The following is a 23450-nucleotide window of genomic DNA, read 5'->3' as shown; positions in this document are numbered from 1 at the left end:
AGAGAGTTTGTGCTTTATAAAACATTAATTGTTTGTGCACTTTTAACTTAGTGCATTCAAACAGATGAGCAACCCTCCCTCCCACACCTGTTTAGTTTGGTACACCTTTGGGTTGTATATCTGTTTAAAGTGGTGGTTGAAAAAACTCTTTTGCCAGGGTATAGATAATTTTAAGCAAGGTAATTTATATTACCTCCCTGAAATTAATTATATTGCCAAGCAATTGTTTCTTGCCTTTTATTTAAATGTGTGATTGTTTTTGCCTTTTATTTCTATAAGAGTAGCATTGAGAGGTACTAGCCTAGAGCTGGGGGATCCACTGTAGAGGCATGCTTGTGTGTGCATGCTGTTTGTTTTTTTCAGAGACCAAAAAAAAAATTTATTGGACAAAACAGCTTGCAGTCTAAGAAGCAGACATACAAATAAGTTACTGTCAGGTAGAGGCTGCGGCCTTATCCTTTGCAGCATTCTCTTACGCTATGATAAGTGGAGGCTAACCCATGGTAGCTTACTCCCCTTTCACTGATGGGTTTAGATTCCACTTACTGTGTGGGTAAGAGAGCATGAACATGAACAGTTTGTTGCATCAGGAACACCTGATACATGGTGAAATTCCCAACTGCTTCCACAGTGAGTCAACTGTATGTCCATACCCAAATTAACCAGTTGGGTGTCTTGGCATTGACAGTGTGTGTTCTGTTAGCCAGCTGTTGTGTCTGTAGGTGTGACATAATCAAAGGCAAGATTGAGCACTCGGTGTATTTTCTACAATGTGCTTCCCAGGTAGTAATTTCTACAAAACTTTATTTTAAACTTTTGGATGGAGTATTTTTGCCATATGAATCAAGCCCTAGTAATTTTCACTTATTTACTAGGGAGTTTCCAGTTGCTACTTATGTTGTCTTTTTTCAGCAAGACACACACCACTCTGTTCCACTCTATTCCACTCTAAAACCCAACTTATACTAGTGCTGAGTTCAGATCTGACCTTATTGCTTAAATAAGACAGAATTCTGCATGTTGTAAGGCATGGGTGGGTGTATGATAGGCTTCATGCTAAGCCATAGATTTATGCAAACTAAATGTGGCAAAATATAACACTATTAGTGTATTAACAGCTAGCAATGCATGGCCCATATATAATGGGCTTCTGGAATTTCTGTGCAGTACTTTGGCTTGTATTTCAAATGTAATTAATCTGATATGGACATCCTTTAACATGAGGTAAGAAAGGATGATCCCTGCAGTAATGGAAGAAAGCTTGAAAATAATTGGATTTGTTCTTTGTTTGGGCTGAGTCTTAAAAACCTTGTAGGATCATACAGTGCTGACAGATGTGGAGGGGGGGAAGTGCTCTACTGGAAGCAGCAGTGCATTACGTCAACCTTCAGCAGTGCTCCTCAGCATCTGTATAGACTGCACGCTTCAGCTGGGGCTTTTTGACATTTTTAGCTAAAGCTGATTCAATCAGCTACTAGATAAGAGCCAAAAAAGCCCCACTAAAGTGCCTGATCTCTACAGACATTGGGAAAGCCGGGTACAACTAATGTGCTGCCTCTTCTGAGCATGCGCTGGGCTTGGTGCGGGAGCGTGCCACCTTGAAAGTAAAGCATTGGGTCCCTCCCCCTTTACCTCCCCCCCATGTCTGCAAGCAGCCATAAAGTCTAATCTGTGTGCTCTCTCATGGAATCCCTTTCTAAAGTCCAGGTGGGTAGGGCATCCTGCAAGTATAGTGGCAATCATATGCACTGCTATGACTCAAGCTAGTTTCTTTGCTTGTGACTTGGGATCTGGGTCCACCACAGTTGCTGCATGCTCCTTATGGCAACGGGTGATTGCACATCAGCAGTTGAGTTCAGGACTCAAAAGACCAGCAACTCTTTCAGCTCTGGCTGGAGGATTCCAAAAAATATTTGTTCTCCTGCTGAGGAATAACAGGGACTCCTTGGAATTTGGCTGGCTTTGCAGAAAACAGCATAGTTGACCAGGCAGTTGATTCACAGATAAACACCTGGATTGCATACTTTACCTCCAAGATTTGCCATCACTTCTTGATTACAACTAATAAATAAATATTCTATCACATTGGTCATTAGTATCTCCAGTGGCTGAGATTCCTGAAAGGTAGAGTCTCATCCATAACAGCACTTATTGTTTATATAGCAGGTATATATGAGGCTATAAAATTTCCTTGTCCTAAAAATGATTAATCCAAAAGGGCTGAAAAAATATGACTAACTTTGTAATTAGCTGTGTCTGTTAGAACTTTCTAGCTCTCTAACTTTTTACATGATTCATCTTTCTCAGGAGACCTGAAATGATGGGCTTGCTGTCTCTGTGGGATATGGTGCGGCTGGTGGATGGGCTTGCTGTCTCTGTGGGATATGGTGGGGGTGGGGAATATGTTAATTGTGTTCAGATTCCTGCGGATTATACCTAATATGAAGGTGCTTATGTCTTGCTTTCCCCTTCCTCACCTCCTAGTTCCATAATTCTGAACTAATCAAACTTATAAATCATCATAGGTTTCTCAAAGTGGTATGTAGTTGTTTGCAAACTAGGTGTATATGAATTGGATTTATAATCCACAAGTTCCTGGCTCTGTCTGTTTTAGGTAACACCTCTCTTTCTGGTTTTTTCTTTTCCTTCAGCTGTGGCCATGCAGCATGGAAGCTTGGATAGTGTCACTGCAGTTGACCCAGCTCTCAAATTGTGTTGTATGCACATCTAGATGCACTGGGCCAATTTTATAGTGTTTCCAGAGTTTACAGAGAAGGGAGGACATTTTTGGGTTACAGCAAGCAAATAATCCCACCCAAGTTTTCCCCCTCCCTTCTAGATTCTTGCATCTAGCGCTGCCCTAACCAATTGTGTTAGGAGCTGTAGTAGGGTTTACACAGGCAGAGTTGCAATAACATGCTTATGTTAATGGAAAGTCTTCAAAACGCTTAAAATCTTATTTTTTCCTTACACTTTTCCCCTGACTGAAATGGACGAATGGGACTACATTGCAAATGAGGAATTCTAATAGTTTTAAGGTGCTTTACTGGTTTCCTCATCCAATATTGCCAAAAGTTTGTTGTGCATCTACTTTGAATGAGACAGCAGCTTTCACTTGTGGGCTAGATCCAGCCTGAACCTGGATGAACACAAGGAAAATGCTGGTACATTACCCTGTAACTCAAATTACTTGAGTACTTCTCTAAATTCTAATGCCCAGGCTTACTTTTGATTTAAACCATGAGCCACGTGTTACCACAGATGCAAAGAGTTGGTTGTGTGCTTGGAAATATTTCCTTTAAATCCACCAGTATTGCTTATCTATCTTGAGTGATTCCTGAATTAATCATTAAAACTAACACAACATTGCTGAAAGTGAAGTCCTTTTAATTGTCTAAGATTGTGGATCAGTTGAAAGTCTTGTCCTGGGCAACAGAGGCTAGCTAACAAATAAGCAACACACAAGCAAAATTAGCCAGCACTGCAATTGCACCTGGAGAGTATGGAGCTCTGCATAGTGGTGAGGGGTTTGCTTAACTAACAGGTCAGCCAAGGAACAATGTAGCCTAGCTTTCTGCATGTCTGGCTCCTATAGGGTTCTCAGTGAGCATCAGACTGAAGACTGCACCTGGAAAGAAAGCAGGCGTGGTTAATTCTAAGAGACTTAACCCCATTCAGATTTAGGTGAGGCCTCTCTGGCTCCCTATATTGGAGGTCCCTGGGGTCTTTGCATGACAACAGCTGTGGAGTCTACTTTGTGTTTAATAAAACATAGATGTCTTGATGTCATGCAGAGGTCACATGGTCAGGGTTAAGTACCAATGGGAAATTGAGGGAGTGTGGTCAGGTTCAAACACAGGATCAAGAGTCAATAACTGGGTTGTATTCCTGGCTCATCTACTATTGTGATCTGACTTTGAGTAAGGCATGTCAGTTCCTCAGTGTCCTCATTTGTAATTTCGACATCCACTTTAGAGAGTGGGTAAGGCTTTATTCATTAATTATATACAGCACAATGAGATCCATGACATGAAAAGGTGCTGTTGAGGTTCAAGGTATTTAACTATTTTGTTTTTTTAACTTGCTATCTATCATGTTTATATCAGTTTGGTGACAGTAGTTACTGGGACTTAAATATATGATAAATGTTAATGAGAATTCTGTTTTGTTTCAGTTCATGGCTTTGGTTGTCAGTACGTTGCTGGATCTGGTGAAGAACTTAAGAGCATTTGCAGGGATCCTGTTGGTATGTTGCAGTTCAAGACTGGTAGTCTCACTCTATAGCATGATTTGGGGTACATTTTCAAAGTTTGATTGTGCGGGAAAAAAAATACACCCACAGCCTGCACATCATGACTATAAAAGGAACATGATCAGTTTCTTTTCTCTTTTGAAATGATTAATGTTCACCCTGTCCCCTCATAGTACAAGCCTTTCCCAGCCTTGACCAGCTAGTTCAGGGGCAGGCAATTATTTTGGGTGGAGGGCTGCTTACCGAGTTTTGGCAAGCTGTCAAGGGTTGCATGGGTAGCCCCACCCCTTGACAGGTGCCTCACCCCCTGGCTACCATCTTGTGACTGGAAGCCCCACCCCCTAACGCCTGACTTTTGCCACCAGAAGTCCCTCCCCTCACCCCTGGAAGTACTCCTTTCAGCAAGGGGTTTTGCCATGTCGGAATCAGAAAAATACCAAATTATATTCTAAAAATCAAACATCTACAGCATTTCATTAATTTGATTTCAAAAAGTATTTTTGTCCTGATTTACGTGTGTTTGTGTAGTATACATAGAGGTGATCGCACAATAGCTTAAAATGAAGTCTTACTCTTGTATCCTGTGGAGGGGATGGGGGTGTGAGGTTATGTGGATGACGGTGTGGATGTGTTGGGGGGGGGGGGGGGTGGGGGGGGGGGGGGGGGGGGGTTGGGATTGGATAGGTGTGGGTGTGGGGTGAGGGAGCATGTGGGTGTGTGGATGTGTGCATGGGTATGGGGTTTGTGGGAGTGTGGGTGTGGGGGTCTGTGTGCATGGCAGTACAAGGTGGGTGTGGTTGCACGTGTATGGTGCGGGATGTTTGTGGGACTTACCCTACGAACACACTCATGATCTCCCTCCCTCATTGTGTGCACACTGTGCTTTGCTCACCATGCTCTCTCTCTCTCTCTCTCTCTCTCTCTGACTTCCACTCCTGGCCCTGGGGTACTGGTGCGGCCCTGTGCTTCCTCCATCCAGCAGTGCAGCTGGAGGCCACATGGTGGTGGAGCAGACATGTGCAGGAAAAGCTGCTATAGACGGGCTTCTGGGTAGGGGTGCGGAGCCAGGCTGGCCTTTCTCCTGACTCCTGCAGGCTCCCTCTGGGTCCTTCTGCTCCTGCCTCCTGTCATCCTTGACAGGCAGCTGGGAGGAGATAAATATACATTTTGGAAACTTCTTAGGGGCCCTGTGGGCTGGATAGAATGGCCTATCGGACCGAATGCAGCCCACGGGCCATATTTTGCCTGCCCCTGAGCTAGTTCATTAGAGCTGGAATTAGCAGCAATGCTTATAGTTAGTTTTGCCTGGTGCTTTCCACTTACAAAATTCTGTTTCACTTGATCATAATGTTGACTCAAGGACTTCAACCTTCTGGAGCTGAGATTTTCCGTTCCCTTCCTTATGCTGTCTTTTTTTATTCCGTCATAAAGTTTTAGCTGAACAGTTCAGCTGCTTTCAACCATTCCCCACCATGGTTCAGAATAAGGATTTGAAGTTTGATAGCCTGTTGAGGATACACCTGATGGATGGAAGCACATCCCCAAATAAAAATACTGGATGGAGATGCATTTAAAAAACTCATAGTGTGTACGCAGAAGGTGGCTTGAAGTCCGTACAGGAAGTCTTAATTTTGCCACTTCCTGATTTTTAAACCTTTTAGTTTGTCTTAAATGTAACTTACGCTATGGTACTGCCCACAAATCCTGTTCAGGAATCTGCTGTATTAAGTTTGGTCAGAAAAGTAGTAGTACAAAGTACAAATGTATTTACCTTGATCCTCGTTCAAACATATGCCCCTAGTTACTGGGCAATGCTGTTATTGTCAGTCCTACTTGAAGGAGGCTTTTAAATTTTTTGATGAAGTTAACATATGTACCATTATTGTACAGTATAATTTAATACCTTCTTGTATTAGAACTGAGAAATTTAATCATAAATACTTTAGGGGTGCACTTGTTAATTAAGCAGGCCTTTTAGACTGAAAAGACCTGAATATATTAAATCCTGAGGGTGAAATAATTGCTAATTTGCTATAAAACACCATTTCAAACTGTTATGCAACTGTACTGTTAGGATATCTAACAACAGCAGTAAAATGTGTTGATCTCCAACGTATGGGAAGGTAGATAACTAAAGCTGTCTAGTTATACTTTCAAGCCCTATCTCTGTGGTTTCCCTGAAAATGCTCCTCTGTTTGCAAGTTTCCAGTGATATGGCCTGCCCGAAGGCCTTGTCAGCACAAGGAGTATGTATTGTTACGTGTCATACTTAAGTATTCCTAGTGCAGATTCTGCAGTGCCACCAAAGCTTTGTTTGCACCAGTAATGTTCCCTTGCATGAGGGGAAATAAGCCAGGTTGGTAAAAGTGCTGTCATCTACCCTGGACACTTCTGCTGGTATGTTTTTGTTGGTCAAGGAGTTTACCCCTGACCAGCATAGGTAAGTTGGCAGAAGTCCATAGTGCAGACCTAGCCTAAGCTTAGCTCTAGGAATGGATGTTTTTTGTCTCCCGGCACTAGTATTGGGACCCACAACCTGAGACCTGAAGAGGAATCCTTTATTCTGTCTGTATTTAAAATGTTGTAGCTGAGGTGTATGGTTTGGTATTCTTTATCCACATCCTGGCATTAAAAATACCAATGTAGCACCAGTTGTGAAATTAGTGTCTGCCCCAAGGAGCTTAGTTTTAAGGATGTGACCTTTTGAGGTGGGGTCTAGCTTCTAGTCTTGTTGATTTGAAATTATTTCAGTTTGAGCTCTTAGCATGATGAGGCCTTGTCTTAACAGCTGACTTGAAATGCCTTCTTTCCCCAGTATCTGCCACACACTACTAAAGTCATGTTAATTAATGATAGGACAGTTTCTCCTGTGTCTGTCTTGTATTTTAGATTTAGTTTACATATAGGAATAATGTTGGTTCTTATTAATAATAAGACACATGCCCCATCTGCTGGCAGGCTGTGGAACAGCAGCATCACTTGATTTAACCAATATAAAAGCCTGTAGTACAGATGATAATATTCTTTCTTGGCTCCCTTTGTTAATAATACAAAAAGATGTGAATAGAAACTAATCCTGACACCTCCGTTGCTTTGTTTCAGTGCTTCTTAGTAATAAGTGAAGCTTTCTTTAGTGTGAATTAGGATTTTTTTATGCATTGACAGATCTGTGGAGATTGTTTTAAAAACAAATCTCTGATTTTTTGGGGGACTAAAATTGGCAAAAGCCCCTAAGCACTTGAAGGGTTTAGATCCCTAAATCCTTTTGATTATGACTCATCTCCCAGGTGACTTTTTTGGACCATGGCTATGCTCACATTTTAGTGTTGCCCTCGGTCATCAACAACCAGTCCAATCCATTTCAATTGCCATTTCTCCATGTGTATTTTATTTTAGTTCTTGTCAAAGCTATTTACATTGCAATGCTTGCTTGTTTCTTGAGTGCTGCATTCACAAAATGTCTAAGGTTCCTTTGCAATATGCAAAACAGGGTCCTTTTAAGAATCAGTCTAGACTGTTTTTCTTTCTTCTGGGCAGTAGAATGGGGCTGGGGAAATTCAGGGAAGCCTGAAGTTAGAAATGTGGTATTACTGCAGGTAAACTTCCTGTCCTGAAGGCATGCAACATGTGGGTGAGTTACAGACACTATGGAAAGGGGATGCCCTAAAGGTCAGAGAGTTGAGTTGCCCTCATGCTTGGAGCTTCTCTTGGTGCAGACTGTTGCTGGAGTTAAACTTAGTGGTTTACTATGAAATTTATAGTCAGGCATAGGCTTGAGGATGACTATAAGATTAAGCTTAACTAGTGGTGCAGGCATTGCCTTAACATGCTTTTACAGATTTTACCTTTAGCTTCATTTATATCTGGGCTTTTACAAATGTTGTTGATTTAAATACAAAACATAGGCTCAGATTTGACCACAATTTAGGCTTTATGAAGAAAAAGCTTCTACAAAGTCTGAAGCTAATAGAAATCTTCCCACAACTTTTTAAGAATTCCAGTAGAATTTTTACCCAGTTTTTAAGCTCTTCTCCAGTGTTCTGTAGTTCACATACCAGAATACTGAGAAACAGAAAAGTAAAACTGATCATAAAGGAAAATGTTAACAGTTTCCAGCTGAAAATCTATCTATCTATCTCTTAAAAAATCTAAACAGCACAGAGTGTAACATAAGTGAGCTTATAAAAGTCTCCCTTCTCGTCCCACTCTTTTAATAACCTATCACATTGTTTAAACTATTTTTCCTAACCTTTTGATACAGACATAAATTTTAAGTTGACAGTATCTCTCTTATTAATGTTGAATGACTTCTGAGGATGCTATCTTATTATGTCTTATTATCTTTTTTTTGTTTGTTTTTGACTAACTGTAATGTGTATTGGTTTCTAGGTGGTTTACTATGCATTTGCTCTAATTGGAATAGTGCTGTTTAAAGGTGCTATTGTTCCTATGGGTAATATCAGGTAAGGCTTTATTTTAAACATGCTCTATTTGCAAAGGCCCCCGTGTCTTTTTTTGAAACTGCGTTGTGCATCTCCCTCCCAACCTTATGGTTGGGCTAGCAAAAGACATATACGCCCCAAAATATAATTTCCTCATATTTCCAGGACAGTCATAGCTTCAACGTCACTCACACCCACCCTTACGTGGGTGTCCTTTCTTGGTTGTTTTTTTTTTGTTTCTTATGATAATAACAGATACACTTCATTTGTAGTGGAAGAGTGCATGCTTCTGAGCATCTTGTATTTTTCCCTCCTTATTTTTAAATTCGTTCTCTCCATTCTAAGTAGTCTCTTAAATTCTGCAAACATTTTTCCTGCCAGTTGTTCTTCTAATTTCCTATCATTCCATTGAGACTCCAGGAAATTTCAATTTTGAAACTTCAAGCTCCTATGTTCTTTCTTCCTAGTGCTTTCTTTTGCCTGTTTGAAGGTACTTTACTTGATTAAAATATAGTAAATATGGAACGAAGTGCAGGAAGCTACATTAAAATTGCTCTGTAATTTCCTTGTAGTGTCGTCAATATAACATCTGGTAACAACACTCTGCAGTGTGGGACCTATGAGCAGTTGGAATATTGGCCAAACAACTTTGATGACTTTGCTGTGAGTCCAGATGTTGGGGAAACAGGCTTTCTTTTCTAAAAATGGCAAATAAGTGCTATAGCCACTCATTCTTTGTTTTAACTTTTGCTCCTTAGGCTGCACTGGTGACTCTCTGGGATGTGATGGTGGTGAATAATTGGCAAGTTTTTCTGGATGCATTTTCAAGATACTCAAGTCCGTAAGTAGTAATATTAACAACCAAAGAATTTTTCCATTCGGTATTATCATATGTCCTTCTTGGTATGTATGTATATTCTAAGTAAACGGGCAGAAATTTATATCACACATCCTGCCTTCTGGCCATAGGGATAGGTGAATCTCCTGCCTAATGATATGACATTCCCCCTCAAATCTGTAATTGAAACTTACAAGCCAAAAAGCTGTCAAACTAAGTGTAAAATGATAGTTGCAGTCCAGTTCCCAGTATATAGTACAAAACTTTTCATCGCACTTAACAACAGTTTGGAAATGGTAGTTGATGCCCCAAGATGGAAATGATTACACAATAGATTCGGAAAGGCTTCTCTCTCCTACCTGGGGTCCATCAGGGCCAAATATGACAAATTGGGGTAGATCACTGTACTGTGTCAATTCTGCATAGTCTGTGGATAAGCATTTTTTGTCTGAAGTCCTTTTGGTCTTTCTCTTGATTTAGATACAATGAGCTGCACCAGGGGGGTCTTGCTATTGTTGAAAGACCCAAGATTTTACCCCTTTTTTGAGAAGCCAGCCACTAAAATTGCATGCGTGTGTCCTGAACATGGGAAGAAGGGTTCTGATGAGGAACAGTATATTTAACTCTGCTGACTAGATGAAAGTCTGATAATTGACTTGTTGCAGACTTTATTTTTTTTTGATTTATGAAAACACTACATACCTTTTGTGTGAAAAACGTGATTTACATTCCTCAGATTTATTTTTCAGTCTCAGCCCCGGATGGAGTACATTATGAAACTAACAACAGCTCTTTACTTTTCTCTCTTCTAATATTCTTCTTTTCCAGTTGGTCAAAGCTGTATTTTGTAGCCTGGTGGCTAATTTCTTCTGTCATCTGGGTCAATCTGTTTGTAGCCTTACTTTTGGAGGTAAGCAAAGATTTCTATTTAGTTGCGCATTCATGAAGGATATGAGGATCCTTTTGTAAATCTATTGGAAGTGGAGTTTAGACCTTATGGGAAGCTGAGTCACTACTGATAAATAAATCCAAGATGTATTCAGATTTAGGAGGATCTAGCAGTTAGTTGGGTCTGTAAATAATAATTAAATTTACATAAACTTATTATAGGCTGAGGGACAACACCAAGGAGGAAAAGTGGTAATTATTATCATGAAACAGAAATGGGTTCAAACTGTTCATATACGTGTACACGAATGGCCCGTGGCACAATTCAACTGTTGTAGGCTGGAGTATGCATTTGTTGTATGGGGTGGGTTCCTTTGCCATGGTTCTCGATGTTTTGTCTAGAGCCTTGGAGACCCCAGCATACTCTTGGTGAAAGTAGGTGAGTTTTACCCTGCTGTGCCCTCACCATGGTGATGAGGGCACTGTTGCATCTGTTTAATCTTAATTGCCTGCCCAAATCAAGTGTGGCTTATATTTTCAATTTGCAGAGAGCTTTGCAAGATGTTTATTCAATTCAAAGTTCTTCTACTTACTGTGATATTATTCTTGTAAATTTTTTCAGGTCCACGCCAGGCTGGCTGGACTGGTTTTTGGATAGGTTGCCCTCAGAATATGACCAATAACTTTAAAAGGTTTTGCTGAAAGAAATGCGTATACATATTGCCATGACAAATCTGCATCCCTGCCAACAACTAGCTTCTGTGTCCTTTCTGGAAGCCTAAATATTTGCAAAATTAGACTTCGGATGGTAGGCACCACATCTGACCTTATGTGTAGGCACACTGGAGGATGGCTTAACCTTGGAAGCCAGTCCTGTAGACAAATCTATTGAGTGCTTTCCTTCAAGGTTGGAGCTTCAGTTTAGTATTATGGCTTTGACATGGGATTTTGTGGCAGAGGGCTCTTTGTTTTTGTTTCAGCTGTCTACCTTTGCAGATCTTGTGTTGTCAGTGTATATCCAAGCAAAAATCAAACCAAGGCAATTGTAACATATTCACTTTTTAAAGTATGTCAAAGGGATTGCTTTTTAGGAGGAAAAACAGTCTAGGTGAGAGTGATAGTTATGAGGAAGTTATATGGATGTTAGAGGCCAACTAGGGGCTGTGCTCGTTTTGATCTTCTGCTCACAAACCAGGAAGAATTGTTGGGCAATGTAGAAGTGGACAACAGCTTGGGCAGCAGTGACCATGGGTTGATTGGCTTCAGGATCTTGAGGAAAGGAAGGAAGGAGAGCAGCAGAGTAAGGACCCTGGACTTCAGGAAAGCAGACTTTTTGACTTTCTCAGGGAAATGATGGACAGGATCCCCTAGGATGCCAGTCTGGCGGGGACAATTAGTCCAGGAGAAGGGGTTGTACCTTAAAGAAACCTTACTGAGGGTGAAGGAATGAACCATCCTGATGCGCAGGAAGACTAGCAAGTATGGTAGAAGACCAGTTTGGCTTAGCAGGGAACTCTTCAGTGAGCTGATTATGAGCCAACCGTGGGCTCTTGTTGTAGAAAAGGTTAACAGCATACCAGGCTGCATTAGTAGAAGTGTTGCCAGCTGATCGAGGGAAGTGATTATTCCCCTCTCTTCAGCACTGATGAGGCCATGTCTGGAGTACTGTGTCCAGTTTTGGACCCTCCCATACAGAAAGGATGTGGACAGATTGGAGAGGGTCCAGCAGAGGTTCAAGGAAAATGGTTAGGAGGCTGGAGCACATGACTTGTGAGGGCAGGTTGAGGGAACTGATCTTTCTTAGTCTGGAGAAAATAAGACTGAGGGGAGATTTAATAGCAGCCTTCAACTACCTGAAGGGTGGCTACACAGTGGATGGAGCTAGATTGTTCTCAGTGGTGGTAGGTGACAGAACAAGAAGCAATAGTCTAAAGTTGAAGCAAGGGAATTTTAGGTTAGATATTAGGAAGAACTTTTTTACTAGGAGGGTAGTGAAGCACTGGAACAGGTTACCCAGAGAGGTTGTGGAATCTCCATCCTTGGAGGTTTTTAAGACCTAGCTAGACAAAGACTTGGCTGGGATGATCTAGTTGGGGATGGTCCTGCTTTGAGCAGGGGGTTGGACTAGATGACCTCCTGAGGTTTCTTCCAAGCCTAAGTTTCTATGACTATGATTTATAACCTGAGGAAGAGGTTTGTGAAGTGGTTAAGTTGAAAGGGACTTCAGGGTTCCTGGCTTTGATTTCCTCTTCCCTTGATGCCCCCCGCAGCTCCACCACACTTTCTTACTGTGTAATAATAAAGTTACTTATCCCCATCTGCCATGCAAAAATGTTAATGACCTCCTTCAGAAGTGATTTTTGATGTTTTAATTAAATCAGGTAATTGCTTTTTAGGTCAGCTGACAAAGGTGCTCTGGATGAGGGTTTTCAAGCACATGGCCTGTGGAGCCCTATCATCTAGCTCTCAGTGCTTCCTACAGGTCTTGGACTTGCCTACCACATGCACTGGCCCCCAGCCCTGTTGCACACCCTTGCTCGTGGTGTGCAAGGAAGTCTGGCACATGCTGCACAGGGCTGATCTGGGGCTGGTCTGCCCTGGGCTTTGTCTCTGGGTTCCTCTTTTGGTCCATAGGGACCAATGAGTTTAATATCCCTGCTTTAGACCAGGTGTGCACAGTATACTTGCTATGCTTGTTAGCTATGCTATGTTCTGTTTGGATTGCTTGCTGAAGTGGAAATTGGAGTTATGTCCATATAGGACACTGGATATGGCTGATCAAGGGGCCAGTTAGCTTGCCCACAGCACTGTTAGCTGTATAATGGAGGTGGGGGATAAGTGGGACATGTGCATCAGGCACCACCTCGGGGAAGGGGGCACCAGAAGGAAAGTGGAGGTGGAAGGCATTTCATCCCGAGGCTACTTGTCTTAAGTGCCTCACTGCTGGCTGCCTCTGCTTGTTGCTGGCACAGGGAACATGGTCAGAGAGCATGAGACACTCTAAGAATTGTAGTTTTATAGAGCAGCAGTAGTTTCCTAGTGCTAGGGGAGAAGCTGACCCCTAATTTTTTGCTGTTGAATTCACTATTTTTTTAATCCAGCCCTCTGGATGTGGGCTTTAGGGCAACAAAAGAGAAAGTAGGGTGAAAATGTATTTTGGCAGTTGCAAGCTCCATTGCCCGTTTAGATTCCCAGAATGCCTTGCACCTCCATTAGACTGCCTGGCTCTGCTCCCTCTGGTTAGTGTGCCTGCAGTCAAGGTGGTAGGAAAAAAAGGGGTGGAGGAGAAGGTGAGAGGTGGCTGCCCAGGGTGCATTTTCCCCATGCTACATCTCTGGCTATGCTGTTTCCAATTTAGAAGAAAGTCTGCTTTGAGCAGCATGATCTTCTTAATATGTGGTGTTGCAGCTAGGGTACAGTAAATTCATCATGTAAATTTAACATGGTCATAAAAGTGCAGAAGTGACTCTGAATTTCAGACACCTGCCCTCCCCCATCCCAGTAATTAGATTCTACCAGTAGAAGACTAAATTGGTTATCATCCATTCATAGAATCTAGTTACGGTTGGGTGGGGGTGTGAGGGTGAGGGGTCATCTCTAATTGGTTGTTTCCTTCCCTCCCCTGACTGCTGTAGCAGGGAAAGCAGTGGTGATGGGCAGGCAGTAGGTCTAGCAGCTTCACTCTTGCCCCCTGCTCCCCTTCCTTCCTCCCCCCGCCAGTGCCTGTGCACTGTAGCATCTGCCCTGCTTTATGGTGTCTGTGCCTCTGTTACTTGCCCTGTCCCCAACTCTACCAACACCTACCTGTCCAGCTCCTACTCTGGCATAGCTCTTGCCCCTCTCCAGCCCAGGGCACAGAGCACGTGGTTGTTCCAGCCCCATCCTGGCCATTCAGCCTCTGTTGTGACAGCCATAGCTTCAGCTGGGCCCCAGAGCCAGAATCTGGCTGGAGCTGCTGCCACTGCTGCTGCTACCTGGTCTGGCTGAAGCTAGAACAACCACATACTCCATGCTTCCAGCTGGAACAGAAAGGGAGCCCTGCTGGAGGGTAAGTGGTGGGGTGATGCGATGGGACCAGGCACTGGGTAGGGGTTGCAGGTGGGGGACCTAGGGGGAAATGGCACAGGGAAGAGGCGATGGGGCAGCAGGCAGCAGTTGTGGGTCTGACCCCTACCTTAGGACAGTGCTTCAGTCACAGCCATTTTTTGCTTGAATTCAAGACAAGAGGCTTTTTTCCGCATGTTAACAACCTTTTCTTGGATTTGTGTAAATACAGTGTTACACTACCCTTTATGTACTTGTAAACTCTGCATTTGCCTCCATCATTTGATTTCTGCCTGAGAAATCGTGATGAAGATTTGACAGCAAGTACATTTCTTGTTTTGAACTGACTTTGTTTTATACATACAGAATTGTTTGTAGTATAATAAACCTCAAAATGCTGAAGTGACTAAATTTTTTCTTTTTACTTCCCTTGGTCTGGCTTGGTCAAATTCCAGAACTTTATTCACAAATGGGACCGTCGCTGTCAGCAGCAGTCTCTCTCAGAAATTGAATACCAGGTGACCATGGAGTTAATGTTCAGGTGAGTTGTATTTGGTCCATTAACAAGGGGCCTGCCTTTCTAGATGGTGACTTATTTTTTAAAGGCAGTGCTCCAGATGCAAACAGGGTGAAAGGGATGCTTCAAACATAATTATGATCTTTCAGCTGTTTGCTTGAGACAGTTCTAAAACTACTGTAGGTATGCCTCCCTTCACCTGGCATAACCTCACTTTTAGGCACCTCCTGCTTGTGTGATGCTGGGAGGAGAGATGCTTGAGATGGATTACTTTGATTGGGAATGGCAAAACGAATTCATATTCTTGCTTTGTACGAAACTGTGGGTGGCAAGTTGATCATCTTGCACAAGTAGGACTTCTGGTGCATATTGAATATGCAATAGCAGCTTTGGGAGAATGTTCTCATTTTAGAAACTTTTTAAGGAAAATAAATCTATTGACCTCAGTTATGCTGTACTGTGTGCAGGAAATTGCTTCCCTGTTTCTTATGGGAAAACAGCTGCTGGTTTCCACGACACATCTGTAGAAGGATGGATCATTTGCAACTGGATGCATCATTAGGGAGCATCAACCTATTGTAACTTTAATTCTTTGCTTCGGCCTTCAAATGAGCACGTGTTGCATCTCTGCGCATTGCAAAAAAAAGTTTAAAAGTCCCCTTTGCTGCCCCAAACAACTTACGTTTTTTCTTGTGTAGGGATGTTTTGGAAGAACCTACAGAGGAAGAGCTGATGGAAAAACTGTACCAGCATCCACATCTGCAATTATGTAGATGACAGATTGGTGGGAGGACCAACTGGCACAGACTGTTCTTTTGATGAGGTGGTCAGCTAGAGGACTGTCACTGAAGAGAAACTGAATGAATTTTCTGTAGTGAAGTATCTGAAAGACTTATGGGACAGTGTTTAATGTTTTGGTTGGTATTTGCTTTTTACCTTTTAATACCACTCTGCAGGGAGACTGTTTCTCTCTTCTTTTTTTCCCCCTTCTTATTAGAGGCTTGTATCTTTTCTATTTTTTTTTTAATACTTACATTTTGCTAATTTGAGTTGATTTTAAATTGACATTTTATTGGAATATGCAACTGTTATTTTTATAAACTGTCAGGATTGGGAGAGACTGAACAGAATTTTTTTTTTTTTTTCAAAGAAGGAGAATGTTAAAATGACTGTGCACTTTAAAATGCAAAATTTGTAACCACTATGCTTGCTGCTTTTTGCACCATAAGTAATGGAATTGCCTATTCTGGCATCTGGCATGTGCCAAGGACAGTGCCTTGAAATTTATGAATGAATTGGGCAGGGTCTTTCTGTCGATTCTTAGCCATTTTGTAATAAGGGAAGTTGAAACACTATTTTTATTGAAATATGCCAGTATTATGTTATTTACTAAATCTCCTTTGTGAATTAACCACTTTTGAACACAATCACATGAAGTTTAGCTTGGAAACAATGAAAATAGTCTACTTCACACTATCCTTTTTCTTGGTCCACTGTTTGCATTTTGTCCATGTTGACTGTATCCTATTGATAAAATAGGTAAGGTCAGGATAACTTTGGAATGATCGCTTTCTTGTGTTTTTCAGCCCGGTAAAATTTAAACTCCATTGCACAGTAAATCACCTTGCCTTAATTGGAAATTGAGCTCCTCCTTTTTGCATTCCAAAGGTCTTCTTTTCTGGACTCCTGTTGTAGATACCAGTAGAAGCTTTGGCCTCTATGCTGAGACTGAGCCAGAGTTTGTTTACCTGTGCAACAACATTAGTCAAAACCTTGTGCTACATATAGCATGTATATCTGTCCTGAGCGGATTAGAAATAGGAGGTCAATGGGTATTGCTTTGAGGCTCTACCTTGAACTGGAATTGTTTACAAGGAATTGATTATTCATGATGGAACGTGAATTTTGGCCAGTACGCGGCACCAAAATCACTTTGGCCACCCTTTCTCCTTCCTCCTCCATAGTTGGCTAGGGTCAATGCAAAAAGGTGCCTGTCACCTTCCATTCTCCCTGAAGTCCATGGGTTTTTGAGGATGCTTAGCATTGTGCAAGATTATACGTGTTTGCTGATGGCTTGTGGTATACCACTAACTTTGGCTATGCACTTAATAATTTGATATAACAAATATAAATTCCAGAATTAGTTTTAAGTAGTGGTTGCACTTATTGCTCCTAACGGGGTATTTCATCTTGGATCTTCCAGGCATATAACCAACAAATTGCCTTAGGCAAGCTAAAGCATGTGGGATTGATCCTATATATTATTTAATAGTTCTGTGTGGTGATAGGACTCCCATTTGTTGAGAAATGTATGGTTAAAACAGATACTGGGACTAATCCTGTATTGACAAGGGCTTGGATGAGGTGACTGGATACTGTAAATTGTTTTGATTTTTAATTTCTCTGATTTATTTAGTCCACAAAGGATTTTAAATAGCCCCTTAGTGGCCATCCTTTTTTCGTTTGCCAGTTATTCCCTTTTCCCCAGTAGTCTGTCTTTCTTCCCCATTTTCTTTCTCGTCCTGGCAGCTAAAGTAGAAATATACTAGGCTCAATAAAGCATAGAGCTTGATAGCACATTTCTGCACCTTCAGCTTTTTAATGTTGTCTAGAAGTTGCTTTGAGGTTTTGGGGTCTGTATTGTTTTTTTGTTTTACCTGCTGTGTATGTCTTGAAAATGCCACATAACACACAGATCAAATATGACTTGAACTTTAACCCATTCAGACAATGGCTTTTTACTGCGCACTCTCACATGCCATGCCATTCTTACCTGCACTCATTTGTGTTCTTTTAGGCCAGCTACCTCATTCTCTACGTTTTCAGAAAACATCTGTTTTTACACTCTTGACCTCACTTCTGTCCACATTTCCATTCTTCAAATTAATGTGTAATGTCCTCTTTGTACCAGGTATTTCCCCAGTACTGGTTACACGTTTGTCATGGATGTTGGAGAAACTCATCCCTTGGATGTCGACACAGTGTTACTGATCTGTTTTCTAGTCCCTCTTTCAGTGCAGTTTTACGACTTGCACAATATGGTTCTTACCACTTCCATGGCAAGACTCTTAGCACATTTTAATATGTTCCACAAGTGAATGGATCACACCAGTAAGAAATTAGCTGAAATGCTTCTGGTTGGAGTTCATCAATTGCTTAAAGTAGTTCCTTTCTTTTCCCTTGATTGTTTTTGAATTCTAGATCCTTAGTAAATTATATAAATTTACCATGGCAAGTGGTGCTGCTAATTCTGGTCTTTCTCTTTTGGCTCTACAACTTTTATTTGGCCAGTGTGGTCCACTGTTTACCAAAGTAGTGTGAGTTGGTGTGGCATTTTTGTAAACAACAAACCTTCCATCTGGGCAAATGTGGAGAAACTTTTTTTAAAGAGAACAATCCATTTTTAATTTTCTATATTTATTGTTCATAGAATTGACTGCAAATGTAATCTAGAACTATGTGCAAAAATGTGGTGTCCAATATAAATTGTAACTGGCCATGTGATGTAAGTTTTATGTATAAAATGCACAAACATGGAAATAAGAGCGTATAGAAAATCAAGTAAAACTGAGGCTTACTCAATGCAAATGGTGTCTCTTTTATGCGCTCTATGGGTTGCAGTGCCTTCTGGTTGAGTGCTGAGCTGCTTCTGTCATGTGCTGAACACATGCTTCTATGAACATGTGACTTGAAGGCAAAAAGACTTTTTGGTACTTTAAAGCAGGACTTGGGCGGTAAATTTTGGACAAGATAACTAGTTCAGGTATCTTAAAATGTCTGCTTAGGCACTACTTGCCTTGTAAGTAAGCATCTATCAACACTAAAATTCCCTGAGCATCTAAAATTTGGCTTCTAGACATGTCAGAACATTGACAGTACTGAGCAGTTTGCCTTCAGTCTTGTTACTAGTTTAGGCTTAGGTACTCCAGCTGTGTTGCCTGTGGGGGCTCAGTGGAGTAGGCTACCTCTACCCTTTTGGGTTCCACACACAGTGCAGTGGTGGCTATTCCTTTCCTTCAAAATACTGCTGGAGGTGATCATGCCAGCTTCACTTTAGTGGCTGGGTAACTCCCTCAGGAAATGGGATCTCAGAGTGTAAGTCTCTCCTCTGCTGGCATATCTACCTCTCTGGAGTGTGTCCTAACCACCAGGGTATGACTGCTTTCATGTAAAATGCTCACGGTCCGTAAGTGCAGGGGATGAGGGGAGAGAGGCTCATGCTTATGCTCATGCCTGCACCCATCTCTTCTTTGGCCCCAGTTCAGCCTTTTAAGTATTCCATGCACAATGAAAGATTGCTGAAGAGGAGCAATGGAGAGAGCCCCTGTACTCCAGAAAAGATAGTGGCCTGTGGGTTATGGCACTTCATTTGTTTATTTTTTTAAAAATTATGATGGCAAAAAGGCCAAACAAACAGATGAATTGTAGCCATGATGGTGGTATCTGTTTGTGCTGCTATTTAGCCTGGAGTTGTCCGTGCTCTGCAAGTACCCCAGAACACCTGCTTGGGTTTCCTCACTCACCGAGATGCACCTATGTGATGTCCAGAGAGCAGGGAAAACTGGACAGGTGCTTCCAGTCTTGCATGGGAATTCCCAGGATGCACAGGATCAGGCTTCTCAAACCCTAGGAGAACATATCATCCTTTATCGCACCCACTGATGCTGTGGGACAAGCGGGTGACTTGTTTCACCCAGTGAAGAGGATCAGCCATGCTAAGATGCATCCCAGCACAGCTGATCTTCATTCAGTGACATATATTTTTAGTCTCAGTCTTGGGAGGTGAGAGAGAGGGGTTTGAACCTCCTAAGTCTGAGAAAAGAATTAAACCTAGGTTTCCCCACACTGGCAGAGTGCTCTAGCCACTTAGTGTGTGTGTGAAAGTAGGGATGTGCCATTCCTGCCTCCTTTTGCATTTAGAGCAAAAAAATGACTCGTGCTGTAGTTCTAAAAGAAATAATTTAGGCACCTACTTTCTGCAGCAGGTTCTGGGCTGTGAATTCTTAGCGGCAAAGAGAGGCATCCGGTAGTGCTGAGAAGTACCTAAGACGCTTTCCTTTCCTCAGTAATTCTTATCGGCCAGTCTCCGTTGCTCTGCTGAGCCAGTTGCCTAAACATAAAAAATAATGTGGGAAGAAACCATGAAGGCTTTTTTAACTTTGTGTTCCCCAACCTTTGCACAAATGTAGTATTTGTTCTTAAATTAACTTGGGCACATCCCTGTGCAAGTCTCCTCTCGAACACCTCCAATAAAGAAGATTCCACAACGTCCTTAGGTAACATGTTTCACTTTTACTGTCTTACAATTCTTGCATTTGGGAAGGTTTTTCTGAGATTTTGCTGTAGTTTTAAAAGCATTGCCCTATGTCCCACCCTTTGCTGAGAGAGAACAATGGTTTTCTGCCTTCTTTTCTGGAAGCTTTTCAAGTATGGAAAAAACTATCATGTCTTCGCTTCATTTCCTTATCTCCAACCTAGTTTCTTCAAGCTTTTCCCCCTACCGTTTGCTTTCCAACCCTCCCCCCACTTCTTTATCATCGTTGTAGCTTGTCTCTGAGCTGTCTCTAGCTTTCTCTAATCTATATCCTCTTTATTAATGTGGTGTCAAGTAGAACAGTGCTATCCCTTTTCATGTCTTGAATACAGTGCTTCTCCTAATGCAACCCAAAAATTGAATTCCCTTTTTGTAACAGCATCAGACTACTGGCATATTGCCAGTGGCTTGAAAATTTCTTTGGCACCCTGGAATGATTTGACCAGGCTGATTTGAACTTGGGTTGATTTTTGCCAAAAGTTTCCTGCTCTTTACTTATCATACTTAACTAATTCACCCTGATTTGTTTCTAGAATATTTTCTTAATTTTCTTCCATTTTTTGCCATGTGCCAAAGTCCTGTGGATCACAGCTCAAGTGCTCACATTTCCTTTGGATTAAACCTCTAGGGAATTAACCAGTAGATGCTTTGCATTAGCTATTTTAAGTTGGTCAGAGGTGGGTGATATACATAACCCTCTGGAAGAAATTACTGAGGCTTTGGAAATATGCACACCTTAACGTTGATTAATCAATGTAGTAAAATTCATTTAGGTAGTAAGAAAAGCATAATTTATTATAACACCAGAAGATTTTTTTTTTTTCTTTTGGCTTTCTAGTTACTACAGATGTTAGCTGTAAGAAAACTAAAAAAAATCGCTAAATCTTTTGCAATAAATTCATGATCCATCTGATCTTAGTGTCACTATACTGATCACTATCACCACCCCTAGACTTTTAGGAGCAAAAGGAATTGGAATCTCGATCTTTGTTTCACAAAAGCACAGTTTTTCCCTAAGATAAAGTAGAAAGTGCTTTCTTTGGCTATCTTTCAGGCTATAAGTAAGGGGTCTGATTCTTTTCAGCAGAGGGCAGAAATATATCTGTATGTGCAGATGAACAAGCATATTGGCCAATGGAAATATGTATGCAGGTGAACATGTTCAGACATGTCAATGGAGGTGGTGGTATAATCCAAGAATGCTCAACATGTAGAGGAAAAAAAAAAACTATTGGTGTAAAAGAGTGGTCTCCAACCTTTTTAAGTAGGAGAGCATCTTTGGCATTTAAAAGCAACCCAAGATCTACCATGTGCCACTGCCCCCCGCCCCATCAGGTAAGTCTGTGGGGGGAGGAGAAGATCAAGGCAGAGGGAGAAACAATTATTTGGGGACGCACCTCCCCAGCAGGTAAGTCCCACCTGGCTGGGACCCTACGACTTACCCCTGTTCCTGTGTCTGGGCACTGTCTCTCACCACGGTGGCCTCAATCTAGCATGGACTGACTTGCTGGGCTGGGGTGCATGCGTGCAGGTTGTGAGAGAAATTGTCCGTTCAGGCTCCCAATCTGGTAAGGGAACACCTGTGGACTCTCCTGACCCGAACGGGGCTCGTATCCCAGCTGAGACTCCAATAAGCGGGAGACGAGGGTGTGGTCTTTTCAGTTTATTCGGCTGAAGGTCCCCTGTCCTCGTAAGGGCAGAGAGACCCCGACTGCAACTCAACGCACATTTATAAACTTTGGTTACATAAGCCTTTCCCATAACGCATGCGCAAAACTCAGCGGAAAATTACTAAGATGGCATGACTTTGCTCACCCCACATGGTTGGGCCCAATCACCTTGCTTGTCCGTTTAGATTGACAGACCAGTGGCAATCTTAGTGCAAGGTTGCATCAGCCAGCATTGATCAAAGGTCATACAGAGGTCGCATTAATTTTCTAACAACATTTTCTAACAAGGTACTCAGCCCCTCACCCCAGCCTGGGATCAAGTCCAAGAGGCTCTGAGATCTACTGCAAGAGGCTCTGAGATGTACCGGTGGATTGAGATCCATTGGTTGGTGACCACTGGCGTAAAAGGATATGAAATGACTTAAGTGGAGAAAGCAGATGTCATGGGGGTTTTTTTTAACATCCATACGATGCTATAAGTGTAAATCATTTGAGCCTGACAAATAGCTGGCAATTGCTGCTTTTTTTTTTCTTTTTCCCAGGTATCCTTTTTTACCAGGGGCTAAACAAAAATGATTTATGTTTCTGGCTAGTTTGTGGATAACTTCCAGGTCAGGCTTGCTTATTCACACAACTGAGTGCCATCTTTTATCCTACATATACTAGAGGGTTTATCTTCCCACCTATTGATAGCTCATCTATAGTAGCAGCTATGCACTACTGTTACACTCCGAGAAGATGATAATATTGACTTCCCTATAGCTATAGTTTTATTGTTCCCCCATCTATATTTTCATTTTCTTAATAAACATAATAAAAATATATTGCATCTACTTACTCATCTGCTTCTTCCCATTGTTTCTACTTTACTGTCTGTCAGCCAGTTTATAAACCATTTTGCTGATGGGAGTTTCCTATTGATTATTAGTGGGCTTTGACTTGCAAACTTTCAGTGTACACATGTGAACTGTGGGAAGAAGAGGTCTTGGGAATTGAAGGTGGGGGAGTGAAGGGGTTTTGGACATATTTTATCTTTGAGCATCTTAAGTACTTTAGAGGAGAGGATTCATATTCCAAATGCATTAGAAGAATGGTAAAAATTGAGATGAAATTTAATAGATACTGTGCGGGCCGGGAACAATCCGAGGCCCTTTTGTGCACCGCGGGCTGTGGCCAGCAGCCCGGACACGCCGGGTAGGGGAAGGCAGGTGGCGCGCTAGAATTAGGCACGGACGCTTAATGGTTGTTTAAGATTATTTACTTACACCGAAGATGGTTGCGGTGTAGGCTGGAACGTTTCCAGGAATACTTTACATAAATCCTAGTTTAAGGACTCTGAAAGAACTCTGATTCACTCACACGAAGTTTTCGAGGCTCCATGGAACTTTTGCGCGCAGGGAAGGGTACGTCGAGGGATCGTTCGGCGACGGGGAGAAGAATCGATAGGTGATCAGTCTATCGATCAGCTAGCCGTAAGTCAAATCT

At 41.9% G+C, this 23450-nt stretch overlaps 1 protein-coding gene across 1 annotated transcript in view; it reads left to right on the top strand.

Annotated features, from left to right (window-relative positions):
• The window catches only part of TPCN2 (two pore segment channel 2), a 45100-nt gene extending 26542 nt beyond the window's left edge, over nucleotides 1-18558 (top strand). The window contains exons 18-26 of the mRNA XM_025200297.1: nucleotides 2308-2358; nucleotides 2399-2447; nucleotides 4175-4246; nucleotides 8642-8715; nucleotides 9267-9357; nucleotides 9453-9535; nucleotides 10361-10442; nucleotides 14920-15005; nucleotides 15680-18558. Coding sequence (XP_025056082.1) covers nucleotides 2308-2358; nucleotides 2399-2447; nucleotides 4175-4246; nucleotides 8642-8715; nucleotides 9267-9357; nucleotides 9453-9535; nucleotides 10361-10442; nucleotides 14920-15005; nucleotides 15680-15758 — 667 coding nt within the window. The 3' untranslated portion in view covers nucleotides 15759-18558. The remainder of the gene's footprint in view (nucleotides 1-2307; nucleotides 2359-2398; nucleotides 2448-4174; nucleotides 4247-8641; nucleotides 8716-9266; nucleotides 9358-9452; nucleotides 9536-10360; nucleotides 10443-14919; nucleotides 15006-15679) is intronic.
• The last annotated feature ends 4892 nt before the right edge of the window (nucleotides 18559-23450 follow it).

This window comes from Alligator sinensis, unplaced genomic scaffold, assembly GCF_000455745.1.
Source record: "Alligator sinensis unplaced genomic scaffold, ASM45574v1 scaffold442_1, whole genome shotgun sequence".
Classification (NCBI taxonomy): Eukaryota; Metazoa; Chordata; order Crocodylia; family Alligatoridae; genus Alligator; species Alligator sinensis.
The sequence above is the reverse complement of the archived record's forward strand: the minus strand, read 5'-3'. Positions and strand labels throughout refer to the sequence as shown.